At 40.9% G+C, this 27,971-nt stretch overlaps 3 protein-coding genes and 1 long non-coding RNA gene across 15 annotated transcripts in view; 2 read left to right on the plus strand and 2 right to left on the minus strand.

Annotated features, from left to right (window-relative positions):
• LOC110832624 (uncharacterized) overlaps nt 1-444 on the plus strand; it is a 149,865-nt gene extending 149,421 nt beyond the window's left edge. Inside the window, exon 5 of the long non-coding RNA XR_002543970.2 lies at nt 329-444. This is a non-coding gene — a long non-coding RNA (uncharacterized LOC110832624). The remainder of the gene's footprint in view (nt 1-328) is intronic.
• On the minus strand, nt 202-6,525 carry LOC110832623 (zinc finger protein 593 homolog). Of its 5 annotated transcripts, none has more exons than XR_015534899.1 (5): nt 6,116-6,525; nt 5,393-5,493; nt 4,669-4,885; nt 2,546-2,769; nt 202-1,002 (listed from the first exon to the last, which is right to left on the minus strand). XR_015534899.1 is itself a non-coding variant. In XM_022069780.2 (4 exons), exons 1-4 carry the CDS (start codon nt 6,203-6,205, stop codon nt 973-975), a joined length of 438 nt encoding a protein of 145 aa, XP_021925472.1. In that variant the 5' UTR covers nt 6,206-6,522; the 3' UTR covers nt 202-972. The 5 variants fall into 5 exon arrangements, 3 of the variants coding, with proteins under 3 accessions (XP_021925472.1, XP_021925471.1, XP_087203783.1); XR_002543969.2 differs by lacking the exon at nt 2,546-2,769 and adding an exon at nt 1,925-2,079 and having other exon boundaries at nt 6,116-6,524; XM_022069780.2 differs by lacking the exon at nt 2,546-2,769 and having other exon boundaries at nt 6,116-6,522.
• Nucleotides 3,063-4,675, minus strand: Slimp (Seryl-tRNA synthetase-like insect mitochondrial protein). Its single transcript, XM_022069778.2, has one exon. It carries the CDS (start codon nt 4,586-4,588, stop codon nt 3,194-3,196), a length of 1,395 nt encoding a protein of 464 aa, XP_021925470.2. The 5' UTR covers nt 4,589-4,675; the 3' UTR covers nt 3,063-3,193.
• Nucleotides 6,526-6,573: 48 nt separating the features above from the next.
• The window catches only part of Bap170 (Brahma associated protein 170kD), an 81,074-nt gene continuing 59,676 nt past the window's right edge, over nt 6,574-27,971 (plus strand). For 4 of the 8 annotated variants that reach the window (XM_022069767.2, XM_022069769.2, XM_087347653.1 and 1 more), the window contains exons 1-2: nt 6,574-7,307; nt 7,418-7,511. In XM_022069767.2, coding sequence (XP_021925459.1) covers nt 7,216-7,307; nt 7,418-7,511 — 186 coding nt within the window. In that variant the 5' untranslated portion in view covers nt 6,574-7,215. The remainder of the gene's footprint in view (nt 7,308-7,417; nt 7,512-27,971) is intronic. The other 4 variants (XM_022069770.2, XM_022069775.2, XM_087347655.1 and 1 more) reach the window with 1 other exon arrangement.

Raw genomic sequence — 27,971 nt, forward strand, 5'->3', positions numbered from 1 at the left:
CACTGAATTTTATGTAGAATAATTTCCACAATTCCCAAGGTAATGCATTTCTCTTGGGTCTGATTACTCTGGTACACTGTTTTCAGACAGTATTAATTAATCTCTAATACTTGCTCAATGGAAAGAACCAACGGTTCTACTGTACGAGTGGTTAAAATACATATTAACATCTAATTTCTTTGAAAGGGACAAAAATGCTAGTTTAGTAGTAACCATATATTATGATTGATAAGATAATTTATTTTTATTACTTAAACCCTTATTTTAATTCGTTGGTACATAATTATCCTTGAGAAATGTTGAAAAGCTTCCTTTTTATTTCTTATAGAATGCACAAAATTCAGATCAGAGCTGGATATCAGTTAAAGCCTGGAAAGAAGTTCTTACTCTAGAAAATATTCCTGCTTTTGCTCAATTTGTGGTTTGACTTCATGAGGAATCCAAGCACTTACAAGAGACATGTTTAGTACAATAAACCTCACAGGTAAGTAAGTGGCATGGAATATTTAAGACAAGAACATCAGAATGATTTATAATGAAAGTTTGGTTATGTTAGTAATGGGAATGACTAATGGCAAGACATTAACATTTTCTGTTGCCATTTCCAATAATCACTTTTAAGGTCCTTTTATCACTATTATATTCTGCAGCAGAAATGCCTTAACTGAAGAATAATGATTTATGCTAGCTTTCTGATACACACTATTCCATAAGCCATAAACTTATTTAAAACTTTAAATTATACCCTACATATCTTACAAATGTCATTATTGTACACAGCATACTTTCTTAGAATACATTTTTAAAAGTCTAAAATAATCAATCTATAAAATCTCAAGCATTAACATCGCTGATTTGTGTTTTACTAATCTATGTTCTCTGTGCAGGTGCTAGATGTATCTTCTAAGAAACGACCAGCTGATGTCTGCTGCATATGTCGACCGACCCTCGAGGAGCTCAGTGGAGCAGTTCTCAGAAAATCCAAAGCAAAACAACTTCATGCTGGCAACAGATTCAAAATAGTGGAATTAACAGTTCAGGATTCCAGGTATGAATCTAAATCTGGATATACAAATTTCACATATCATGTAGAATGTTTTGAAAACTGAGACACAATATTTACTATACATGCTTATGCTAATGACAGGTACCACATCAATTGTGTACATACATGAGGGATAGACCTCAGTTCTGTGAACATGACATTCTAGGAGAAACGCGTGACATCTGTTTTCCTTTGAATGCTTCCAACTGAGCAGTGCAAAGAAAATCAATACAAAATTCTTATTCATCTGTAAGTTCTTTTCCTCTTGATGTCATTTACTTCATCTGCATGTATAGTTTTGCCTCGCTATTAGACATGCCAGCGTTATGGCTGCTACCTGAAGAGAACTGGATATCTCCAGAGAAATGGATATATGAGACTCTTTAACTTGTGCTGGAACCTTGTCCACCACTGCACACCCCACAATCTACGTAGTGACCACTGAGATACCCAGCAAGAACAATCAGACACACTGGATCAAATAGAGTTGCTCTCATGTGAGCATAGATTCTTAAGTTCATGACAGGTTTGGTTTCTTTTTATAGCAGTATGCTATTTATCAGTGTAAATTAAAAATAGTATATTTAAAAGAATTATATTTTGTTTCATTATTTGGTGATCCTGTTTATTGTGATTTGTTTAGGTTTACATTTAGTTGCATTCTCTTCTGTTTTATATGTACCTCTCTCTACTGAAATATCATATACATAAAGAATATGTTAAGCCAGTAATGTGAAAACTAGTGAAATTTGACATTTTCATGGTGGTCGTGGTGATGATCTGGGTTTTGGCAGTGTGGACTGGTCAGCAGATGCTGAAATTTGGAGAAATGTACTGTCTCCATGTTCCGGGATGAAGTGGCCTGGCTCAATCTCTTACCTCATTCCATCCTGACTGCCCCATTTCTTCAGACACCCCTTCCTGCCAACCTATATAATCCGATTCCCGACATTGTCACTTAACTCCTGAAGATGGTGACAGCACGTTTCTCCAAAATGCTGACATCTACCAACCAGTCCACATGGCGCCAAAACCTAGATGATCATCATCAGTAATGTGAGTGCAAAGTAGTTTGTTTGACTCTTAGCATGTGCATATTGCCCTGACCACATGAATGTAGGGGTTGAACCACAAAATGGCCACCAAATGCTTTCTCCCCAGCCTTTCCAGTTCACCATTCATAATTTCTCCAAAAAAATTTCATCAAGTAACCTATGAATTTATCAGTTCAAACCTCTTCTTTATCCTTCATTCACATTTGGTTAGTTCCTAGTTCAAATCTCAGACCACAGACCATCTTTCCTGAGATTTCAAGTCATTTTCCTCAGTCCAGCCAAATAAATGCTGAGATTGTATCTTAGATTAGACCATGACTGCTTCCTTCCATTTCATTATTCATCCCATCATTTTACACTATGTAGTGAGCTACTGACAGTATCATTAACATTTATCATACTGAAATAGGGGATCTAAATCCCACATTACCCCACTTAATGGTACCTGCACCTTGTCATGGTGGTGGGGCTTGAGTACCTCAGTGACCCCAAGAGCTATGCTGGCGGTAGCATAGCTACTGGTAGGGCCTCCCTAGCCAGATTGGTCGAGGTCAGACTAAGACATTTATCCTGGTCCTCCAGGTTGGGGGTTGGTCGCAAGGCCAACAACCTTGCACCGTAAAAAGGAAGATGTTTCGAAACCTCGATCAAAGCCTCGGACGGATGGGCCTAACAGAGGACCGAATGGAGGAGGCCATGGACCGAATACGGACCGGAGAGCCATAGAAGAAGAAGAAATCCCACATTATGTGGCTGTCAGCCAGACTTACCTTCAAAGATAACAGGTTAGCAGTATGTTATTGTGATACATAGCGAGCCAATCACACATAAAGTGTGTTGCACAGATGATAAAGTTTAAATAATTCACAAATCAGTTTATCCTTTATTTCCTACCGACTTCAAATTCTGTTTTAGAACAATCAGCATTGAATGTAACAAGTAGCATATAGACACACACAAAGTCTTGGAGAAGCTTACTTTATTTATTAGTTCAGGTTTACTTTTTATTTATGTAATACAAAAAATAAGAAGGAATATGTCATTTATATGGTATAATGATACATCACTGCTATTACTACTGTCATTTACAGGTTTAGAACAATTGCTGTCTGACTGTTTGTGGGATAGGAATGCTTCCAAAGCTTTTGGCTTCGTTGTGCAACTCTAAGACACATCCTAGCAATCTGGGTACAGATACAACAGTTCCGGAAACAATTCGCGTAAATTTTTGATCAGCTTCTAGCTCATAACGAATGAGGAGGCGTTTACTTATATAATCATCACAAACAGAAACATGACCTATCTCTATATAAGACTGCAAATACAATGAATACATCTGGAAGCTGGCTCTCAAACTTTCATATGATCTCAAAGATTTTGCAGGCATGTACACAACCCTGAAAGGAAAACCTAATTCCTTGTATATATTAGTCACAGCTGCCACAGTTTTATCAAATTCATTCATCATATTACTGAGATTATCTGCTGTGGAAATGAACAGCTCAACTGACGAAGCTTGACTGACTCCAAACAATCCTTCGAAATCAGTCTCTTCTAGACTCTGTATGTTAGGTTTGTACTGACGTCCCATGGCCACTAATCGCAAGGGAAGAGCAGTAATAGGTATAATTCGTTTTGCATGGAAGGAACAAAAGGATGGCAGAGATGCTCCGCCAACCAAATGTAAGCGATTAACATCTTTTGTATGTAGAATGTCATCTGTATCTTTAAGGATGTATGTTACACTGGGATCCTCATGGTCAAGTCCACAACCCTCCACCACTACACTTCGACCAAAATCTGAATTGCAAAATTTCACAAAATCATGATTGCAAAGTTTTCCAGTGAAATAATCGAGTATACCGAGTTCAAAAAGTGCAGCATCCCCTTTCAGATAATAACACATCGAACTGAAGTAGTCTAATACATCTAGTTTCTCCCCTATCCTCACGTGACTTTCGGTCTGTTTCATTATTGACGTATTTCCAAATTGACTTACAATCTTTGCATCTTCACTTGGAGTGTCAGGATGCAGATTATTTGGTAAACTCAAAACCAAAGTCATGACTTTCTTTTCTAATTCCCAAACAGCTTTCACTGTCATTTTCAAATCTTCTCTTATCAACTTTCCGTGTAATTTTAATTTTTCCACTTCTTTTATATCATTGTAACTACTCTTTATTTCTTTTATCTTCTTTGCTATATTTACACGTTTGTTCTCTAGCGTGTTTCTGTCTGCCTCCATGCTTTTCAAGACATCCCAAATGCTCTTTACTTTGTCTACATCAACTTGCATTTGTCGAAGCTCGACATTTCGTCTCAAAGCAGACATTTCCTTAAACTTATCTTCTACGTCAATATGTGGAGTTATAACAGAAAACATTCCTTTGGCTTCATCACCAGTAACATAAAGAGCAGACGCAAAACTTCTAACACATGCCCTACAATGCCGTAATGGAAACCTGACCAGTTTCATTAAAACAGCCATATTAATATATCAGATATTCATGTATACATAATCAACAGTTCAAAGTTATTTAATCTGAAAAAACTACAGACAATTTATACCATTTTTACATCTTCATCTTCAATTGTCTGTGCCTTTTCATCTATTGGTGTTTGAGTTTCGATCTTCCGCTTTTTTGGAGCGAGGTAACTGCCTTTGCCTGCAGCCCTTTCAGATTCTTCAATACTATAAGGCTCTAATTCCAAGGCTTTCATTCGACGCTTATGGACCTTCGTACGGAAGTGTTCTTTAAGTGCTTGGTCATTGATGAAGTATCGTCTGAAAAAAGACATTCCATAATGAATTCCTTGAATAACCGAGTATAGTTGGCTGGTTAAAAATGTAAGACAACATACATTATGTAAGACTCATGGTGAAAATGTCTAGGTTCTGGGTTCACACCATGTGGACTCATAGGCAGACATCAACATTTCAGGGGAACATATGGTTTCCACCATTTGCCATATGGATTCATAGGTATTTACCTTGAGCCCAAATGGTGTCACAACCCAGATTAACATAGACAACATTCAAATGTTGAGTAATTCAGAAGGCCACTTCATACAGTTGATGAAGCTGAAGACAATGCATAAGCATACTGTAAGCACACATTCTCAATTAAATAAATGTTAACATGATACTTGTGTTTTTGCCCCAGGACAGGGTCCAGTGGAGGGCTTTGGTTAATTCGGTGATGAACCTACGGGTTCCATAAGCCATCTAGTTAGTTAGTTAGTTATGATACTTGTGTTTACAACTTAAGGTGTGAATATGGGTACTACTTACGCACAATGCAGGCAGTAAAATTGAGAATTTCCTGGTTTATCTAGATCAATTTCTTGATTCAGCAACTTTCTTGCATTCTCTTCCTTCAAGTCATTATCTACCTGGAAAAAGAATGAACTAATTAAAGAAATAATCTTGGGTATAGCCAGTCAGCAGGCTCTCCAAATAGCAAGACAGACTCAGTTCCATGAATGACAGTTTTTGGTTTTCTGGGTTGAGATGCCATGTGGACTCATAGATGAGTATAAACATTTCTAAAGAAAATACTGTGTCCATCCTCACTTCATTGCAGAAGACCGATGCAGCATGTTACTCCGAAATGTTGGTACCCACTCCGAGTCCACATGGTGTCACAACTCAGGCCACCACCATATCTTCACTGCTCTAAGAAACTCGAATGTCACATTACATATAATATTTTTCAAAAACGCGGCATGAATCTGTATATTGTTCACTGTGTAACATGGACTCAACAAGGGTGAACTACCTCTGATGTTGTTAAACTCAAAAAATGTTATCGAACTTAATGCTGATGTTTCGTAGAAGGTTCCTCTTGATACTTAATTTAAAATATAAATCCCGACGTCAAAAATGTCTTCAGTTAATACGATATTTTAGTCTTCGAATCAATCATGAAACACAAACATCAGCGTTCTGTCTGAAAATCCTATATGTGACTTCATATGTAGCCATGAGGTGAGGTTATGAGATGCCCTAGCTTACTTCATCCAGATCCTTTCTTCTTCGTTTTGTTCTCCATCGTTTCCGTAGATGTGTGTCACCATAGTGATATTTTTTCCTTTTATAAGTCATAACCGATCTTGGACTATTATACTATATATAAATGGAAATTACCACGTGCAAACTCTTGTACTTTAAGACGACAAAATGGTCTGTAGCACTGTCCCTACAGAGGTCTCTACTTCCTGTGTTTCCGATGTTCCTTAATGTAAGATAAACCAAGGTATAAGATTTTAAATATCTAACTTGAATATTATTTCCTTTTTGTACAAATCTTGATTCTTATTATGTAATCACATAACAACACTGGAAGAGGTAGAGATAACGATTTATACGAATTATATTATGCAATCTTTGAAGTTCGTTCCATTTCTAACCTCTCTTTGGATGATGTTTACGGAAATACTAGTACAAAATAATCTTGCCTCAGTTACTAGCGACATCTGTGGTGGGTCAGTGAAACATATTTACGATTTACAACAGCGAGTTCCACGTTTCATCAGCAAATGCATCATTAATTCTTCTGGTTCGGGTGCTCATATATGCTTTTAGTTTTGCAGTGTATGCTACTACTTTTCACCCCATATAGCGCGCCCTGCTTATGTGGCTCGAGGTTCACTCAGCAGTTCCGGATATATGATATATTTCTGTGTTAATGGCCGACGCCATTTTGATCGGGAGTGACATTGTACACTGTGACAAAAGCGTTAAGGTTGGTCTTGTGAGTGCCGGTAAAACGTGTCTTAACGGAATTACATTTACAAAATACTAGAGGTTCTAAAAATGGGGTGTCTAATTCTTCCAATTGGTAAATTTATTATTCAGTTGCTCCAAGCGATCTGCGCATTATCGCAGTCAGAACTGAGTTGCAACGTCGAGAGAGCACAGGGAGTTGGAAAGTGAGTCTAGCCTACTTGTGCGGGAGTCGAACAATACCCTTCGTCGGTTGGGGCCCAACTGCTATCTTTCTGTGGTGAATCTACTCTTCCCGATGTCCGCGTCACGCGTATCGGACCTCTCAAAGTATAAATGCGTCGCTGGAACACGTGTGATGCAGTAAACAACAGTGATTTCATGTTAATATGGCAAAAATTCTCAACAAGGATCCAGTCACATACCAACGGGAACGTGATGGTTTTATACGAGACTTAAAGCACTTCCACGAAACCCGTGGGTAAGTTGTAATTTGTTTCGGCTGTTGACAAGTTTATAGTTAGGTGATATAATTTCAATGTATGTGCATTTGGAGACTAATGATGTCATATTTTCATTCTTGGGTTGTAGGACACCATTTCGGAAAGTCCCCCAGATAAATGGCCGTGAAATAGACCTCTATCTCCTATATGTCCTCGTCACTGCCCATGGAGGATGGGTGAAGGTGAGTTTTTTTTGTATTTAGGTTTTCAAGATAATTTAAATTCCTTGTGGTTGCTACAAGGAATTTTTAATATTTGTGAAGTGCTTGTGCCAGTGTTATTGATTAGTGAGTAATGGTATCCATGCATATTTAGTTTTGGAAATCTCTGCTTACAAATTATTTTGACAGCTAGGTTACAGGTGTTTGAAACATGAAAAGTGGGTTTATGTTGTAATAATATTTTGTAGTAGTCAGTTAATTTAGTGTTTACATGTTGGTACAAGCATTTCACTGTGAATTGCTGTCATTTGATTTTCATTATTTTCTTGGCATGTTTATTCCAGCTCAGTTCACAGAAATGTGTGAAAATCTCTTATAGGCATTAAATTCAAGTACAAATACAAGCCTTTGTTGGTGGAATACAGAAAATATTTTTCAGTTTTCTTACTCTTATGGAAATATGATTCTGGACAACTTAATAACAGGAGTTTTTAATTTTATATGAAACATTTATAATTTTTAAATATATAATTGAGTCATAATAATAGTTATTTACATTCCTTGATTTGAATTAAAATAAACTTTCCTTTTTTTACTGAATATCTGTTTTCACTGTTAAATGAAAGCAGTTATATAAGTATGAATATTGTGCATTAGATTTAAACTGTATACAAATAAAATTAACTGCAGTATTTAAAGTGTTAGCGATACTGGAGTCTAGATTTTCCTATTATTTTGTTTAGAGTCATCGAACTTTAACTTTGTGAATCAAAAACTTCTTTGTTCATTTTATGATTTCCCCCCCCCCCCCATTATTTTACCTTTGCATCTTCAAAGAGTTAATTAACTTTTCAAATGATTAAATGAAATTGTAAGCTTGTGGTTTCCGCCTTGCACGGAGACAGTATTTCAAGGAGGTAAATGTAAGAAATGAAAGTAAATAATGTGATTTATTAACTGTTTAATCTGTTGTAATGCAGGATCAGTTTGAAAAGAATATTTTCATTGGTGAATGAAATTTTTGTGTCATTGCATAACTGACAGATTAACATTTTAGAGAAATCTTTTAAATGTCTGATGCTCGTACTGTTTTATTCTTGAAAACAATACAGAAAATGGCCTCTTGGAGGTGCTCGGTGAAATCTTACGCTAAACTGTGCAGAAGCTGATTTGCAGTGTTTCGTTATCACGTTCAGGATCGAGCAACAAGGGAACAAAGCTACGTTTTCAAAAGAATTGACATTTTGCTGTGCTAAAGTTTGGTGGACATATTAATTCAAGGATTTTTTTATGATCTGTACTAATTTACTGTCCGATATTTTTATGCGTTAAGTAATGGGAGAGCTAAGCCAAGAGACGTCATCGGCCACAAATAAATCGGATGTGTGAATTTTGTTTATGTAAGATTAAGAGATTCCTTACTCCATTCGGCTAGATATTAACGCTCGCAGGCGAAGTAGATTTAAATGATGTATTAAAATTTAGTTTGCACCTCAGAGCAACAACAGTCCATCTCCATTACGATGATCAGTTTAGAGAAATAATGACTGTTTATTCTGAGGATTGTGTGAATCCACTCTTTGGGGAAAATAAAGATTTATTAAATGTTAATGTGGGTGGTACATGTAGTTGTTTTTTTTTTAAATTTAAATGTTTCTGTGATGAAAGCAGCTTGGTCTTAAGTTGTGGTAAAAGAAACGATCCAACTAAAGCACCAAAGATAGAATCCTGTTAGTTAGTTAGTTTGTTCGTTCAGTTAATATGTAGAGGTGAAGTCCCAGGAATTTCTTATCATCTCACTTAAATTTATAAAAAAGTGTGTGTAATTATGAGTTCTGTCATGATATTTACAGATTTTTATGAAATAAAATATAAATTATGGAGAAACCGCATTGTGAAACAGAAAATATAAGAAAATTTTTAGAAATATTGTAATGAGTTATGGTGTTGTTGGAAGTAGTTCAGTTTCTCTGATATTTACTGTAGTTGAACTGAGGTGTTAGTGTTTTGTAATGGGGGGGGGGGGTATCCTGGTTTATATACTGTGCTCCTGTGAAATTAGGTTGTTTTTATTTCCATTTGGTAACTTTGAAGAATATGTTGTCTGTAATTTGCGAGCATGCGTATTTCTGCAAATTGTATTACATCAGAAATCGGTGTTTACGAATCTGTTCAGGTTGTGTCCATGCACTGAGGTGACTTTCATCCTGCAACTTACTCGAGGGTAAATTTTTTTGCCATATTCTGTATTTTGAATATTACGCAAACAAGGCGTTGTTGTCTGATGCCTGCCTGAAGAATGGTTTCGAACAATCTCTCTATTTTCGTTTCGCTTCCAATCTGTTGTTCGTCATTCATTTGTCTTCCTATAAATCGGCTCTATAAAATATTCCCACCGACGACGTCAGATAAATCAGAAATAAATAAAGATGCCAGCAGATTGTAAAGTAAATGTTTTCGTGGTGTCATTGGATTGAAGACGTTTGGTTCAAAGGTACGAAGATAAGACGTTCCTCCGGGGGTCTGTGGACTTACGGAGTGGGCCGAGCCTGATTCCCGCTGCATGTCTGGATGCATTCACCCGTATTCCGTCCCACAACACCCATTTATGGTCGAACCATATGTAAACATTCCCCGGACTGACAACGTTGGTCCAGCTCCCCTCAGTACGAGAGATGCTGGATACTGGATCTGTTTTTAGCCGGCGTCTTGGCACAACGTTGCCGAATTTCCCCCAGCTGCTGCATCTGAATGTTATGTCACGTGGGTAGTGTAACAGGGGGTGGGTGTTCCCCCTCCCCCCCTTCTCTTTACACCCTACTGGTCGGCCCCCAACCCGCTCACAGTGGAAGGTGAAGTGGCGCAAGGTCAGGGTTTACCCCCTCTCCCTCGCATCCATTGCCCCCCCCCTTACATCAACCACCCTCCCCCTCCCTCTTTCCTGTGCTCATGGAACGCGAGTACAGCGCACCATGCGGAAGTGATCCACCGCCTCGACTATTTAAGTTCTTCAGGTATTTGCTAATTAGTCAAAGAAATCTTCGTCCCGCTTCAGAGTAGTTGAATTTCCTCGGCATGGCCCCCGGTAAGTGACAGGAATTAAGGATTCCGGGTGACTGACGGGCGTGTGATCGGGCATCGCGTGTTTGTGAAGACGTGTTTTTCGCCTTCTTGGGTGGCGAGGTATTAGCAAATTCGGGTCACCGATGCCAGAGGTACTTGGGTGTGGGAGAAATTACGCGTGTTACATTACCACGTGTCCGTTGCCTTAGGGAGAATTAGGTTACCAGTAATACGGGATAAACTTTTCAGAGGTTGGTGTTTCTCGTTAGCTACTTTTGTTCTGCAGGCAGATACATTTACGTGACGTGGCGTGACTTCGCCGAACATTTGAAAGAAATTTTATATTCTTCAGTGGCCGCCCTTATTAGACGCACTTTTACGAGTTTGTGCCAGCTGTTGGTTCCCATATCCTTCTGGTTTGCTGTGAGGAATCAATCGTGGATTGCTTGACTGTTTCATACCTGTGTCTGTTAGTTGCTTGTCACACCAATTGTATAACTTTTATTAAAGTAAGGGGTCCGCAGTGGTCGCTGGGACCGTGGGCTCGAATCCCACTCAAGCCATGGATTCAGTGATTCTTGTGGGTTGATTGATCTCGAAGTTCATTAGTAAACCCATTTGCCATTATGGAAGAGGAATCTGCCAAACGTCTTGGATATGGAACGTAATAAGTTATAGATAATCAGCGATTATACAAAATCTCCTTTGGGTAATTAGGTTACACGTAATCGTCTGTTATATTTATAATTTCTAGTTAATCATAATTACCGTGTCAGAACAAGTCATCTTGAGCAAATGCAGCTCAGATAACCTGCGCCAAGTTCAGAAACGTTTAAGAGTATTTGGCAATATGAAAACAAAGCATGATGTCGGAAATAATGGGTTCTTATAAATAATTTACAATAAATGAAACGTCACAAAGGTGTTCAGTATGTCGGGCTGGTACTTGAATGCACATTTGAACGCGGTTTTATTTAAAACAGTGCTTTACGATATTCCGCTGAAGTGGTTGGCAACACTGTACGTAGCGGCGTCACGCCGTCTGACACTTTGAACCGTTTTCGTAACATTTTCAGTTAAATAATACTTTGTTTCAGTCTCGCATTCGTATTATTATGGCAATTTTTATTAAGCCTACGTATTTATGAGACGTCTTAATCTTTCGAACTACCACGACTCCCTCATTGGACCTATGTTGCTAATAGGACTGTTTTATTCAAAATCACGTTTTTTTAATGTGGCTATTAAGTTGGCAGGCTTCTCCTGATTTCAGCCTTTATGGTCTTTCATTTCAAGCGAATTTGCTGAGGCACAACGCCACGAAGGTTGTAGGAAATTTGTTAAGTGGTTCTTTCAAAGGAAGTCTTGCTTGTGTCTCTTACGAGGTGCGATCGGAAAGTTTCAAGACTGTGTCAATAGAGGGCGAACCGGATGTAGTACGAGCTTCTGCCGCTAGGGGGTGCGGCATACATTCATAGTGAATCAGTGTGCCAGCCGGCATCATCGAATTAGCATTTGTTTCTTAGTTACGGGCGTTTTGGTAGTGCATTACACCGACCCTCCTGCGATTTCGGAATGGCGTGTGCATCAAATTTTGCCAAAGACTCGCCAAAACGGCTACGGAAACCTATGAAATGCTAAAGCAAGCATTTGGGGAGTCCGCAATGGGTCGTGCACAAACTTTTGTGTGGCATTCACGTTTTAAAAATGGCCGAACCTCTGTCGATGATGACGAGCGTTCTGGACGACCATCTTCGAGCACAACGCCCGAAAATGTTATGAAGATTCGGCAGGCCATTCACGAAGATCGACGTCGTACCATCAACGACTTGTGCGACATTGTTGGGATAGGCTATGGGACCTGTCAGCTGATTCTAAAGGAAGAACTCCACATGCGACGCATCATGACAACGCGCCAGCGCACACCGCCCTCAAAGTTCGGCAGTTTTTGGCCTCAAACACCATGGCCGTCATCCTTATTCGCCGTGTGACTTCTTCCTCTTCCCAAAGATGAAAATTCAGCTAAAGGGAAGGAGATTTGAGACGATAGAAGAGATTCAGGCAGAATCGCAGATGGTGCTTGACAGGCTGACAAAGAAAGATTTCCAGGGATGCTTCCAGGCTTGGCAGCGGCGCTGGGATCGTTGTGTTCACTCCCAGGGGAACTACTTCGAGGGTGATGGATGAATTTAATACCTGAGATAAGTGTACGAGGATTTTTTTTATTTATTTATTTATAGGCGCAGTCTGGAAACTTTCCGATCGCACCTCGTATATACTGCAGATAACACTCGTTATCGATCTTTTAACTTTTGATGTTTCTCAGCGGGTATGAAAAATAAATAAATAAATTAATTTTACTCAAGTTCCGTAGAGATTTGATTACTGTCAGTAGCCTATATTTAATGATTTGGACCATCACTGTGACGTCGCATCCATTTCAATCCATTATTATACTAATCGTCCGATCACTCGTCTCTGTAATCTAAGCGTTTCAAAGCGTTGTTATAGTCGGCGTAGAAGTTTTTGGCCGGTGGAACTGGCGGACGGGCCTAGTCTGTGTACCTGAGGTGGCACGGTCAGTGCATTTCTTTTGTTTGGGCTTTCAGTCCGATAAGCTCCTCCGTGCAGTCAGCATTATACGATCGCACAAGAGACTCGCTCCTAGCCTTCCCCTTGAAAATCCCACCGGCCAAAAACTACTGCGCCGACTATACGTGAACTGAGTAAAGTACAAATGCATGCCACTTGTCATTATTACGTTCTTGAGAATCGCTGAACGGATTTTGATGGAATCTGATATTTTGGAGTTTTACTACAGTTCGTTGATGCTAAATACTTTTCGGAACAAAAGTTGTTTTGTGACAGATGTAAGACATAATTTATGTCCAGTATACTTTTCTCCTTCTTTGGGGTTTCGAGATAATTAAAAGTGATCAGAGATTCGTCATCTTCTGGGTTCTGGCGCCGTGTGGTCTGGTAGTAGTTTAACGACATTTCAGAGGCCCTTGCTGTCTCCATCATCAGGGCGATGATGTCAATAATCTGAAATTTATTTTAAGTTGCCGAAATCATGGGATTAATACGTCTCGGGTCAAATCATGTGCAGACTTTGTAGGTCCTGGTAACTGAATTGGCTATCTAATATAACAACAACAACAATAATCTCTTTGCTTTTTCTTGATGAGGCACTGAGACAATAAATAGGCCTTCGGAAAGTCAAGCAGTTATGTGGAAAGATGTTAAATTGTTTTGTTTTCCCCAGCTTTTATAATATATGCGTTTTACCTGAAATGATGAGACTCATTTTGGCTTCTTCTCAGAAGTATTTCCTAATCATAGTAAAAGGCAGGACATCAAAACTTTCCATTGAGACGTCTCGTAATTCGGAGAACCTTCTGTGTCTCACGCGCAAGATTTTCTGTAGTTTACGTGTCAGTTCGCTTTTGGTACGAGACTCGTTGAAATTACGTATTTTAGATTTATGAAGTCAAGCAAACAATTGCTGGCGACATGATATGAATCTCTGCTACCATTTTGACGCACTCTCAAATAATGCCCTGTGAACCACAAAATAGAATGTTCTAAAAGTTTATATCTTTATATTTATTCACAAAAAGTATTGGAAATGATGTTCCGTAACTTGTAAGCGCTTCTGAACAAGACATAAGTCATAAAACTTTGCTACCAACTTAGACAAAAAATAATCATGTTGCCAGTTTCTGTATGCTGTAGATTTTAAGGGACGTATGCACTGTACAGAGACTTTGAACACCCTGTATAATCACCGCGGTAGAATACGGTTGATGAAATTGACTCGCCGTTTGTTGGTAGCGCTGATAATATGGTTGATAAAGAAACATTTTAAAACAGCATCAACAGTTGCTTTCAATTAATTTTCCTCTACAAAGACGTTGATTTTTTTTTTGGGACGGCGATGTAAACGAGCTTATTTTTCGATGTCCTTTTGATCGGCGAATGTTTGTAGCTAGGGAGTACTGAAGATGGACATTATGATGATATTTGATGCAGTTTATGAAGATACGAACTTGGTTGTAGTGTCCTGTTCAGGGAATGTATGTGTGAAATGGGATCATAAAATATTTGCTCACTTTTTCCATACCTTTCCCGAAGTAGTGTTACCTCTTGTGTGAGTCACCTGACAGAGGTTTGTTTGTGTAGTACGCAAGATCTTGGTGATTACCGTACAGGCTGTTGGAAGTTCCGAGGTCCATTGCAGACTGGCAGGTAAAACAGGTGTCTTGCTACTCCTGGGTGATCTACTTCTACCTGATAGGCCAGACGGGTTTGTTTACGTCCCGTAGCGCAGTGCAGAGCGCTGGTTGTCAGTGTGCGTGGACCTTCCTTCCGCGAAGGCGAGGCGAGGCGTTGGCGGTCTTACTGATGCAGTGCAGTCGTTCGGTCTGACTACGACAGACTGACTGTCCGACAGGGCACGAGCCATGGCCCCCACAGCGGTACGGTGACGTGGGACCATGACCTAGTCGTCGCATAACAGTGCGCTCGCTGGCGGGATGTGCAGGGTTGTCACTTTCTGAAACGTCTTCGCGACGGATGGAAAAGTAAATTTGGCTTCGTATTTCCCAAAGTTGATGGTAAATGCCCCCCCCTCCTCTCCCGCCGTATTTAAAGTACTGATTCGGCGGTGTCCCAAACGTTATGTTGTCGTACGGCCGATATTTGTAGCTTTTACGTAATTCTGAATTTTGAACGGCGTAATGTTGTACGCTTGTCCAGTTAAAATTAATTTTGTAATGAAACCTCCAACTGTTTTCCAGAAATATGTGTGGGTGACCCAGTTATCGCAAAGAACTTATGTATTTTGGCTAATTTCGCTGTTAAAATAATCATTAGGACTGAGGTTTGGCGTGGAGGAAACCACTCTGGTTCTCGACGTTCTTAGGATACTAGTAATAATAAGGCCTTTTATTAATTTCTTGCTTTCTGGTACAGTAGAGTGTAGTATGTCTGCATATGGTGTATTCTGTTCGTGACTTTCTCGGTTATGCACTTTTTTTGGGTTCTAATACATTTATTTACAAATATACTTTACTATAGACCGTTCAACTGGATACGAGAAAGTCGAATGGATCTACTCCAGATTAGGTTAGAATTGTTAGAGCGCCAATCAGAGTTGTGGATTTCCTGTTCTGACGTTCACTCGCCAGTCCCTCGCTAAGAAATAACCGCATTGTCCTATTTTGCACGACGTCTCTCTGCACCAGTGCCCACTCAGAAAGAGGATCTTGGTACCTGAAGATGACTGTCTTCTGGGGTGTTGCGCCGTGTAGCCCTGCAGATGTTTAAGGGTGTTTCTGACGTTTCAGAATTACCCTGGTGGTGGAGACAGTAAGCACCTCTGTGAAACGTTTTTCAATCCCAGAAGACAAGCAATCTCGGCACTCCCTGCCACGAGAAGCTTTAGATTTTCGAGGTGATAAATAAAAGGGACAGGAACGAAGCGAAAATCCACTTTCCTTAATTCCTACGCCAGATATTTTATTCTCACGGCGGCGACTATGAATATGTCTTCAGGGATGTCGCGCCTTGTAGTCTGGTAGAACTTTGTTGAAGTTGGAGGTAGCAGGCGTAAACTTCTTCTGCCATAATACACGGCGCAACATCCCAGAAGACAAGTCATCTTCGTATATTCCTGTTCAGGGAATTAACAGTTCCGAGGATGGGGTATTATTTTCAGGTGTGGACAAAATGCTTGACATTTACCCGAAGAAACTTATCCTCCGCTGGTCACGTGAACGACCTCTTTCAGCCGCATTACTGAATTGATTTTTAAAAATGTTGTTTTGTGTTACCGTCCTTATCAACGGTAATGGGTTAGGTGAGGTTATGTTACCCGCATTTTTAAAACATTAGTCCGATGACAGGCAAGTTTCCTCGTGAACGATGAATGTGTTTATGAAGTTTTTATTGTATCGGCTGCTCTCTTTGATGTAGGTGAGACAGTGACAGCAAGGGTTTTTTTTTTTCGCCCGCCATTTTCCCGTTTAATCGCGTCCATTTTATGTGCTTGGTGTCGGCTCAGACGGATGGATGGTTCTGTTTTGTATTGAGGCTGCAGTGTAATTTCACGGACTAGTGTATGGTATATTTGAATGCGGCTGGGTAAGAGAGCTCTTCGTTGTCGACTCTGCTGCTCGCTTGCCTATGTGGGTCGCTGAACCCCCGTACGTATCGCCTGCTTGCCATGTTTTAGCTTGGAAAGGTGGGAAAAGAGTGAGACGAGAAGTTGGTTGGTCGGGTTGGCTGGTTGCTAGCCTAGCTGCTGCCTTGTTCGTTGGTAGCGACGGTCGGCGCGCCACTTGCCAGCACAGGGAACAGGCAAAATACCAGGGCGACCCGCGCTGAGGCTCTAGCATTCAAGGCCGCGGCATATCATATTATAACCGGAGACATTTTGAAGAGCAGCTTGGAAATTATGTTTCAGTGATTTCTCTGTGAGCGAGAGACATCTGTAGAGCTCTCTATATTTGGTAAATGATTAGCTCGTTGACCGTAGCTTTGTGACTACAGTGCAGTCGCGGGCAGACTGAGGGGTGTTGCCCCAGGCGTGACCAGTTAATTGTCACCTATTTGTTAAGGCACCTCTTCCAGAAAGTGTTTTTCCAAGAACAAGTTCGGCCTCTTTGTAGTATTATTCGAACCCCGTTCAGGGCAAATCTGTCTTGTTTAAAGATTCGTACCACAGACTTATTTTATTTGCATGAAATATCCGTGTTTTTGCAATGCTTTGCTGTTAAGAGACCCGTTAGATGTGTCACTGTGTTAATAGACGGCATACGTCTGTAACTGACATGATTTAATTTTATATTCCAGAATCTTTATTTGATATTTAAACTGCGGTAGAATAGTAGACGAGGCATATTAAGCAATGCTGTTAGTGAAGTTAGTTTTAAATAATGTGCTTTGGGTTTATTAATCTGTTCATTTATGCGTCGATGTCTTTGGCTGTATTATAAGAGCATGTTTTCTTACATTCCTACATTATTTTGTTAGGTTTTCTGTTTATCTAATTTAAATAATAAATCCATTAAGACTTGCGTGAAGAACGCAGTAGTCAGATTATAGGTCAGGGGTCGGCAACCTTGTAAGGGAGAAGATTTATGTTTTGATGTTCATAGAAAATAACTTTGAAGAGCCGTGTTGGGCCATATTTTTTTCCGAGTTGAGGCCAGTTCAAGCCCATATGTTTGTATTGTTTTATAAGAATTTTATACTATCTTGCAGTAAGATTGTTAGTTTCTCCTGGCAAATTCCGGGTTCGTACCTTAGCTTAGGCTACGACCGTTTCCTTTCGTATCCTTATTTATTAAGTGCCCTGTCATTCTGCGATGTTTAGTCTGTCTGAACAGTCGTTATGTTTACTGTAAATGGATAACGCGATAGAAGCATGTAATTGCATAGAATGATAGAAATGGTGCTACAATTTTTATTTCCTTGTAATTACAAAGTTCTGGAAGATTCCGGGTTGGGCATTGGCTACCTCTAACGTTCATTCGTGTGAATCTTCTGGCAAGTTTAAAAAGCGTTATGAGTGGAAGACTGGAGGAAAAAGTGTAGATCACGTGGTGTTGTATTGGGGTGAAATTTTGTCTTTCATATCAAGGGAAGCCTAAAAAGGGGTGGTCTAGCGGTTACAACGCTGCCCTTTGTAATCCTGGGGTCTCGGGTTCGATTCCCGGCGGTGTCCGAATTTATAACTTGTGTTGGGCAAGGCCGTGGTCTAGGCAACACGGAGTTTTCCTCCGGGGGCTTCCCCGGTTTCTCCGTGGCATCCCAACAATTACTCCATTCACACACAGAAGAAGGCAATGGCAAACCACTTCTGGATCATCTGCCAAGAACGTATATGAACAGGTCCCAGTCCGAGGAAAGGATGGAAGGATCCTGTTCATATGGACCTGTCGGCAGACAGAACACTAAATAAATAAATAAAAATAATGTATGGTGCGTGGGAGAGACAAGAAATGTATTCACAATTTTTAGTAGAGAAGTCTGAAGGGATGTGACATTTTGGGAGACGTAGGTTTAGGTGGGAATATGATATTAAAATGGATCTTAAATATTGTGTGAGGTTTTGACTGGATTTAATTGACTTAGGATGCAGGCCAGTGGCTGGTTCTTCGAGTTCGCCAAAGGTGAGGAGTTCGACTACCTGAATAACTCTCTTCACTGCGAAACGGGCTGATGAGCGTTATCTGAAATGCATTGAACGCGGGTTGTAGGGTGATTACATGTTGGGTGGTATGCATGTGTACCACGGCGTTCTTTGTTTGCAGTCGTCTATGCTGCTTTGTCAAGGGTGTTGCCTATTGCACAGAGCTCGGATCAATAACGCTTTTTTTTTAATTACAGGTCCACCCCCTCTCCGACTTTCCATTTTAATATGAAGCATTTCGTGGCCGCGTATTCTGAATTAATGGCAGTTGGCAGCTTGGTTAGCTCAATATAGTACGTACGTTACAGGGAGAAAGGTGGAATTAATTTATGGCGTTAGATGATGTTATGAAAGGGTAGGCGACATGTTTCCGGTCTGTAGTAGTGAGATGGCTTGCTGATTGTGTATTGAACCTTACCTGTATTATTATTCTTTAGTAGTCTGGCTTGCATCTGCGTATTTGTTCTAGTTGGTTTGTTCAAGAGAGTGTTTTTGTAGCTGCGAACATGAGAGGGGAGTAAGTAACAGGATACTGAAGAAAATTATGTAATTTTGAGATGTGCGATATCTCTGACCTGGCACTCGGCTGGTCTCGGGGGCAAATATAATAAATATTTGGTTTGTTGGTCGTATACACCCAGTAGTTTCAATTCTCATGGCAGATGCTTATGTAGCCTACGTTAGTGAGATTGGATTAGGAACAAGGCTAAGTGTATGTCTGGGTTTAAAACTTAGACTAATATATTTTAGAATAAAACAATGGATTTTATGGTAAATTGTAATAAACTATTGGCAAGTCTCAATTATTTGCAGCTCACGAAAGTGTACAGACTTGTAAGGCGTCCATCCGACAGTTAATCGAATAATTTTCACGTGTACTTTTATTTCGTCTTTGAATACTAGTGAGAAAAATATGAAGGTCCTGGGATGGGATAATATAAACTTTAAATTGTTTGGATATGGTGGATTATTCTTAAAGTTCAGGTTCATCCAGTTATTGAACCCATGTTCGTTATAGTGTAAAATGCTAGAGAAGTGGCTACAGTCATGCTGTTTGTTAAGAAAGGTAAATGAGATAATTATGCAAGGTACTAGATTCAGGTTATAAAATATATACCGAGTAACAACAAGGGTTTTTTTTCGTTCCAGGGCACTCGCATTTAGATGATATTTTCACAGTAATACTATTAAAAAAAACATTTTAATATATAATCTACCTTTATCAGATTATGGTAAGTTCTTCGTTGTACAGTTTTCTCCAACCTCGTTAGATACGAGCCAGAATCTTGCTTCTTCGAAGTTTCTGTTCATTAAGATATGCAGTAGGCGTATGAGCTGTCCGTGTGAAGAAAACCAATTCGCCTCTAGCCTTGGTCAGAAGAAACATACAAGTTTGATTACAAAACAGAAGATTTTTGTTTCACAGTTGGCAGAATTACATCCTGGTGCTCATGTGGCTGCAGTGAGTAATATAAAATGTGGGAGTTGTTGGTTGGAAAAGAGGTCATGGCAGATTCGTACACAATGTTCTGGCCGCGATGCTAGAAGATCCCATGAATGTCTGAAAAATGTCCATTCACGATGCTAGGATTTTAAGACGAATGTTCGTGTAGCTTTTATATGCCAGCATGTTATCTGATCTTGGCCACTTCTGGCTGTTTCTTCTGTTATTTAATAAGCGTTGATATCGGATACATAGATATCTTTCCGTCGGATGAGGTGAAATAATAACGTAGCGTGGGTTTGAACGGAAAACCACAGAGAACTTAGGTCATCATACCCGTTGATTTGGTTGACCTTGAACAGGCTATCTTTCTAATATACGTGGGTCATTTGTAGGTAGATTCCCTGCGACTCACCGATTCTTTATCCAGATAGTCTTACCAAATGACCAATCGATTAAATTAAATACGGAACCTTGACAGACGAAAACTGCTCAAGATATTTGCGTTGCTTTGCGTTGTCTCCCCTCAGGTCTTCAACTTCACGCGACTGTTTTCCGGTCAGCGGTGTTGGATGCGGCAGAGGGATTTCCTCTACATCACAAGTAACAGAAACGCCTCTGCGATTCCTTCTTCTGAAATGTGTAATGGCATTTCCTGTCCTGTATCTGCTCTGCTTGTACCGACATGACTAGTTCTCGGTCTTGAAAAGAGGGCGAACGATGTCAAGAGTTTTCAGTAGGTGTATGTATTGAAGGAGACACGTTCTGCACTAAGAAAGAAGGAAATTCTACCACTTTTTGATGTAACCAACATGAACGTCCTTTGTTTTCATCCGACATTACTCGCAGAATCACCAAGGCTGAGGGCTTGGCAGCCTACTGCTGTGCAGAGCAAGTTATGTAACACTGAATCTGTCGGTCTGACGAGACTGGTGAATCCCGCCGTTAAATAGTTGGGGTGGGGGGGGGGGGACTTGGTGGGCGGGGTAATTGTCTTCCCACGTTTCAGAACCATCTAGTCAAATGGTTGGTTCGTTGTTCTTGTTACACAGTGCATCGAAGTCTGTGTTCCGCGTTGTTACAGTTCCATCAGGATAGGTGCCTTCCCCTTTTCTACCCGAAGACGAAGGGAAGATCGATTCTTAGAAACGTAGTGATTCATAAGAGTTTTGAAAACATTATGAATAAAGTCCAAGAGAACGAAAGATATTCAGAGAACAGCCTGTCCACTCGTTTCTAAGTAGATGTTCTGCCAGTGGGATGTGCCTCTTGTACGTGGCCGTTCCATTTCGGTATATGCCACACGCAAATGCTTCAGTAAAACAGAATTGCATTGAATCAACTCACTTCACGCGACAGCAGTTTCCAAGAACTTTCCTCGCTCTGGTTTACCATTTGTGGGCGAGGATCGAGGTTTCTTTCGTACGCCGGTCACGTACCATCTTCTATATCGCTGTTGGACAAGTAAGGTGTCACCGGATGGAGAACGATTATCGAGCCGAACTGTGCATAACATCGTTTTTGTAGTACTGATCACTTGTAATTTGTTAGTAGTGTTCTGAAGGTTTGGTGTTCGCTCTACTCTTTGTCGAAATAAATAGAAATATTAGCTAATGAAATTTTTTCTCCGACGGAAATGAAAGTTGGAAAGGTTCTACTGTTTTTTTTCACTAGCCGGTGTTGAGTTCTGTTGGAGCCGGTTATCGGTTATCGACGTTATCACACAGTACGCGTCATATTCGTGTACGAACTGTTTGCATACTCCGCCGCCATCTGTGTCTGCATGGGTGGATTGAGGCACTGCGCTGGCTGAAGGCTTTGGCTCGTGTCTCATGACTCACTCCGGCACGACGTCGCCCGCTGGCAGTCGACACAGCTGTTGGATGAAGCGACCCGTTGTGTCCGCAACGTGCGTGTTGTTAAGTCTGAGGGTGGCGGGCGTGATTTCACCCCAGGCGCCATTTCAGTGTGAACCCGGACAGGCAAGTCCACTCACTCGTCGAGTGCCGGCCGGCTGATCTTTTATAACCTTGGCTGTTGAAGTCGAAAAACAGTGTGGGTAATAGACGATGCTTAGCTGTGTGAGACTCCGGGGGCGAACTATTTTTGATGTCACATAAGCTGGGACTCGTGCGCAAATTACAGTTACATCATACAATTTTAAATAGCGTTGTTGAAGGTTCTTATTTCAGAATCGGCATACACGTGCGAAAACTAATCGCCCAATGTGATAATCGTATCGATAAACTGATATTATGAGAACGACTGCTGAATCGGAAATGATATATTGCTAAGAAAATCATTATTTGCAGTGTGTTTCGAAATTCTTATTTCACCGACTCTTGGAGAACCCATCTCGAATCCGCTGTTTATCGATGCGCTCTTGAGGTACTTCGAAAAAAAGGGATGATATTGTGAAAAATTAATTTATAAAGGAAACTGTTGTAGACCCTTTTAGATAGACCTGCTGTGCTCCCATACCTTCATTTACCTGACTTGACTGACGAGGGAAATTATAAACGCCATCGCTAAGAATATCCTGTCTCTGGGCCCGAGATTCGAACCCGGGACTGATAGTAATCCCGATCGCGACGTTTGGTTCGAATCCGCGAAGCTGTATGTAAGTTTGCGTTGCCCCCCAGAGAATGGCTTGTAATTCCCGTTCCGCCGGAGGCTGGGTTGGCCCCAGAAGCACGTGGTTAAGAAAAGTTTTCCCCTCCTCACCTGTCAAGAATCAAACACGGTTTGTCCACTTCGTATCAGTTTGTTTTATTGACGGAGCTGTCATAATATTTGGAGGCGATGATGAGAAACACAAGACATGAAAGCCAGTTCTAATGCCGGCGTTTTGTACTGCATTTCGTATCGGCATTTCACGCGATCCTCGTCTTAAATGTTGCACATCTGTGCTGTATGAGGTCACCGTGTCTGTGTTGTAGACCCAAGTAGGCTCACTTGAATTTTCTCTGCTTTCAGTAGATTTCTTTACAGTGTTTAGTTCTTAGAAACATAATTGGCATTTAGGTCCATTCCCCCCATTAAGGTCTGTGTTGTAACGGTTAAAACCCAGTCCGTTCAGTTTGACTTCAGTGCATTGAGGGTCCTTTGCCGAAATTATTTTTTGGGGGTTGTGTTTTCATTGAATTTCCTTCTCGCTTTGTACCTGTTTGTGCGTGTGTAAAGAAGATTGTTGTATAGACTTGTAAGACCGTTAATGACGACTTTGTGACATTGGACTTTGTCTGTGCCAATAAACCTAGATAAATTTATCTCGTCAGATACCGTGTTAAATAGGTCGTGTTTTCACGGTGTGACTCGTTTTTAGGTTTCGAAAGGAGACGATGGATGTTCGCTGTGATTATATTGAATAAATAAGGAGCCGTGGACAGCGGACAAGGGTGGTCCTCAAACTTGTTACGAAACGCTACAGAGAGTCTTCTCTGATGTAGCCTTTATGATCTTCGCGCTGCAGAAAAGACTGACAGTGTCTTGCGTAGCTGAGCGTGTTGTTGGCTTCTGGAGGAGGACTCTGCCCCCAAGGCCTTAGTTATCTCGTCAGATATTCGTTAAACCCAAACTAAACTAAAGTTTTAGGCGTGCATGTTGAGATAACGGGTCTACCTATTTTAGATTTTATAATATTATATTTGTATAAGCTTGGTTGTTCATTCGCGTTAGAGCCCTTCGAGGGAAAAAACAACTCGGCTTGTCACTAAATTTCTCTCCTCGAATGTCTGCATAGTCAGTTGTGTTAGTATTCAACACAGAGCACTGGTTCTGCGTGCCATTTTAGCTACAGCCCTATTTACACAGCGGCTGGATTTATGTTGGCCGTAAATGGCAATAAGTTGTTTTTAGATAATGGTATTCTGGATTTGTGCGCAGGATTTGAGATGGAGGTGGCTTGCCTACACCCAGAAAGAAGACTGCCATCTGAAAGTAGCATCGTCGTGGAAAGCGTACACTGTACATCAATAAATTCTTTTGCGTTCTTTGTGAGAGATTGTTTAGGATTTGAAGAGCAGAAATATGATGTGGCTGATGGAGATACCCGGTTCGAATCTCGGCCGCAATGTCGGTTATCCGGACAGATGTTTTCCCCAGTATTTCCACTCGAATATATATTTAGATAGGCTGCGACCACCTCCTTTCGTATCCTCATGCCAACACCATCGACTCTATCTTCTGCAGTTGATTTAGTGACCTACAGTAAGAATCAGCCAGTGGATCATTTCCTCCATAATTTGGTTGCGCTTAGTGCCACCGGCTCTATAAGAATGCGATAGTCGAATCTCCGAAAGCACAAAATGACAGTGCACCTTTATGGCATTTCCCATTGATGTAGTCTATTGATCTTTTGATTTGTTTGTAGAAGGCAGTTCAGAACTTCAGGAAAGAGGAATTTCGACGCTTTGCCTTCAGAAATAGTCTCACGGATGTACGACACAGTTATGTTAGTTATCGTCCGTTAGGTGAGGTATATTTTCGGATGTTGGTTCTTCTAATGGCAGCGGTCGGTATCGAACCCGCCACACTTTTAATACTAATCTAGCATGTTAATCGTTAGACCACCGGATTGTGTAAGGAGCGGAACTTATCCTGGGAACGACCCGATCTTCAAGTGTCAGAGTAGTGCGGGTCCCAACTTTTCGTTGGCTCGATCTGTAGACTCCTTGGACGAGTGATAGGCCCGTCGCAAGGCCTCTACCTGTACACAGGACAGCACAACACAGAAAAACATCCATGGCTTGAGTTGGATTCGAACCCACGGTCCCAGCGACCAACCCCAAAGGCCCACGCCTCAGACCGCGCGACCACTGCGGACCCCGGAACTTATCCTAGACTTGATTAACATCCAAGCGCCCTGTTCTGATGAATGTAGACTAACCCCATCTTGCATTTATCCTGCGTTCCTCTTTGTAGTTCCACAATTCTTTGTTCTTTTATATTCAGTGGTATTCATTGCGAGAATATTTTATTGTTTGAACTCTGAACTTTCTTCGTTTTGTTACGTTTGTGTTCACTGATTTGGGTTTCATGATTTCTTCTCTGGCTACCCTGAGGATGACGGCGAAGATGGTTCTCGAAACGTTGGTGTTTTCTCCATTCAACCGCCTGATACGTCTGGTAGCCTGAGAAGAATTCATTATTCGCCGTGAAAGTCATGGGTGTGTTGTGATTCTGTGGGTCTGTTCGTGTTCCTGTTTCACTAATTGGACGACCTGCGTTTGATTCCGGACGAGAACGAGGATTTTTCCCCTCATCTGCACATCCAGACGTGTCCTGGGGCCCACCCAGCTTCTTATTCGCGTAGCTGACAACACGTCTATCAAGTGGCGAAGTTAAAAATTATAGGGAGTTGCATCTCAGATTTTGAATGAAGCGCTAGATTGGATACTTCGAGAGAATTTTATGCTTTCAAATTAAACTTAAGAGCAGTGTCATTAGGACAAGTTTACCCAAATGTCTTTGTCATTTAGCAACAGTGTAGTGTGTTTGAAGTTAAGCCTGACAAGTTATGTTTTAAGCGTCTCAACAGAACTAATATCAAGTTTACAATCAATAAAACAAAATGAAGATTATCTGTGTATGTCTTGAAGTGGGCACAGACAGTGATCCTCTCTGGTCGACGGCTGTCGCTCGACTGATGCTGAAGCCAAGCCACTGCCAGCTTTTCGTAATCGGGGTGGCCTCTCTCCGCCTCCGGCGGTGGAATCTAAGCGGCCAATAGTCAGTCGTCCGCGGTCTTTGCAAGTAAAATGGTCTGGCTTCTAGTACCATTCATATTTAGGATATCGTTCAGTAACGCACGTTACCAGGTGTTCCTGGGACTCTCTGAGTGCTAGTGTCGGGATGTGTGGGGTTGCCCCGATATTCAGACAGTTTTGGAATGTCAACTTTTCTGGATGTTGAATCAGAACACTCGGATTTTGGCATTTTTGAAGTAAATCGATAGTGATTCCGTTACATGTATTTTTTTACAAGAGCTAAGGACGGTTGTAAACAGTCGACAAGTAACCGTTGTTTTGGAATATTCGATTTCTGAAGATTTTTTTTTATGAATGCATTTATTCATTAACCCTGAGTTTAAATTAGTTTGAATTAATAAACTTTTTTGTACCGATATTGAATGGGATGAATAACTTTTCTACTCAAAAAATGGCGCAATGTCGAATTTCTGTCACGCGATGTGAAAAGAAGTTGAAATGTAAGTCCTGACGGCGGCGACTCTTGTAGCAAAAAATGTGAAGCTTACTGTATGATCTGTGGAGATGGATTTTGTAGTCGTGAAGTTGTTTTCACAATTTATTTAGTTTATAAAGTTATTTTTTACTTTAGATGCGATATGGAGAGGTAATATATTAATTATATCTTTACTGTTCAATACAAGTGAGGTCCATTCCTGTCCGCTTTAACAGGTCGTGGCCCTACGCTGGTCTTTATAATGGCTGTGTCGCTACCAGATGCTTGTAAGCATCCAGGCGAAGACGGCAGATTCGAAGGCCCTCGTGCTTGGCATTCACTCACACGAGCTAAACTCTTTTGAGTTGAATCCCCCGCGGGTCTTGTTTACTTCGGTCCGGTAGTAGGCTGTGCTGATGCTGGGAGTTGATCAATATGACACAACACACTCGTTACTTCTCGGGCACAGTCGACATTCATTCCCCGAACAATGTCTGGCTGGGGGTTGAATCAGTCTCTTCCACCACGAAGATGCTCGTAAGCTCACCATTTCCATGTGTTCGGCTGGCACACACGCCGATGTTCCTCCTACGTTCATGCTGAAGTAGAATCTGCATGGATTCTTAATGCCTTTTAGCCTTCGAATGTTGGCTTGGAGATGGATGCTACTGGCATGTTTTAGGCGTATTTCTTCACCATCTTCTGGTAGTACTAGAAACATTTAAATCGCCTACGATCGTGCCCTCATAAACCATTGACAGTCATTGCGTCGCTAGTGGGGCATGTTGAAACACTTGATATGATCGTATTTACAGTGGCCTGATATTGAGTGGAGTACGCAGAGAATAATAATATTTTAATACGGATTTATAAATAGTATTGTGTCGCCCTGATGACGGAGGCAGTATGACCTCTGAAACGTTGGTTAATATCGACCAGACTACACAGCGCAACAACCCAGAAGACAGAAATCTTCATACTCTGATGACGGAGGCAGTATGACCTCTGAAACGTCGGTAAACATCGACCAGACTACACAGCGCAACAACCCAGAAGACAGAAATCTTCATATTTTTAATCGCCCTGATGACGGAGGCAGTATGACCTCTGAAACGTTGGTTAACATCCACCAGACTACACAGCGCAACAACCCAGAAGACAGAAATCTTCATACTCTGATGACGGAGGCAGTATGACCTCTGAAACGTCGGTAAACATCGACCAGACTACACAGCGCAACAACCCAGAAGACAGAAATCTTCATACTCATCGCCCTGATGATGGAGGCAGTATGACCTCTGAAACGTTGGTTAACATCGACCAGACTACACAGCGCAACAACCCAGAAGACAGAAATCTTCATACTCATCGCCCTGATGACGGAGGCAGTATGACCTCTGAAACGTTGGTTAACATCGACCAGACTACACAGCGCAACAACCCAGAAGACAGAAATCTTCAGTATTGTGTTGCATTTACAAACAACGCATCGTAAGTCTTTAGTTCATTGGAACACTTTAACAACTTATAGCATCGAACTGGGTTGATTTGCAGGAAGTGCGCGCTACTAGTCACAACGCGTTGCAACCTACCC

The sequence above is a fragment of the Zootermopsis nevadensis genome, unplaced genomic scaffold, assembly GCF_977971745.1.
Source record: "Zootermopsis nevadensis isolate Lab colony 2312 unplaced genomic scaffold, Znev_1.0 Znev_ptg000012l, whole genome shotgun sequence".
In the NCBI taxonomy this organism is placed as follows: domain Eukaryota; kingdom Metazoa; phylum Arthropoda; class Insecta; order Blattodea; family Termopsidae; genus Zootermopsis; species Zootermopsis nevadensis.

What these genes read in the sequence shown, in the direction of transcription:
- Slimp (XM_022069778.2), bottom strand. Translation starts at nt 4,588, where the DNA reads ATGGCTGTTTTAATGAAACTGGTCAGGTTTCCATTACGGCATTGTAGG.
- LOC110832623 (XM_087347657.1), bottom strand. Translation starts at nt 6,205, where the DNA reads ATGACTTATAAAAGGAAAAAATATCACTATGGTGACACACATCTACGG. An exon ending in GAAGAAAGGATCTGGATGAA is followed by an intron (nt 5,494 to 6,115) that starts GTAAGCTAGGGC and finishes TTCTTTTTCCAG; the next exon opens with GTAGATAATGACTTGAAGGA. An exon ending in AAGATGAAGATGTAAAAATG is followed by an intron (nt 2,770 to 4,668) that starts GTATAAATTGTC and finishes GTCCTCTGTTAG; the next exon opens with GCCCATCCGTCCGAGGCTTT.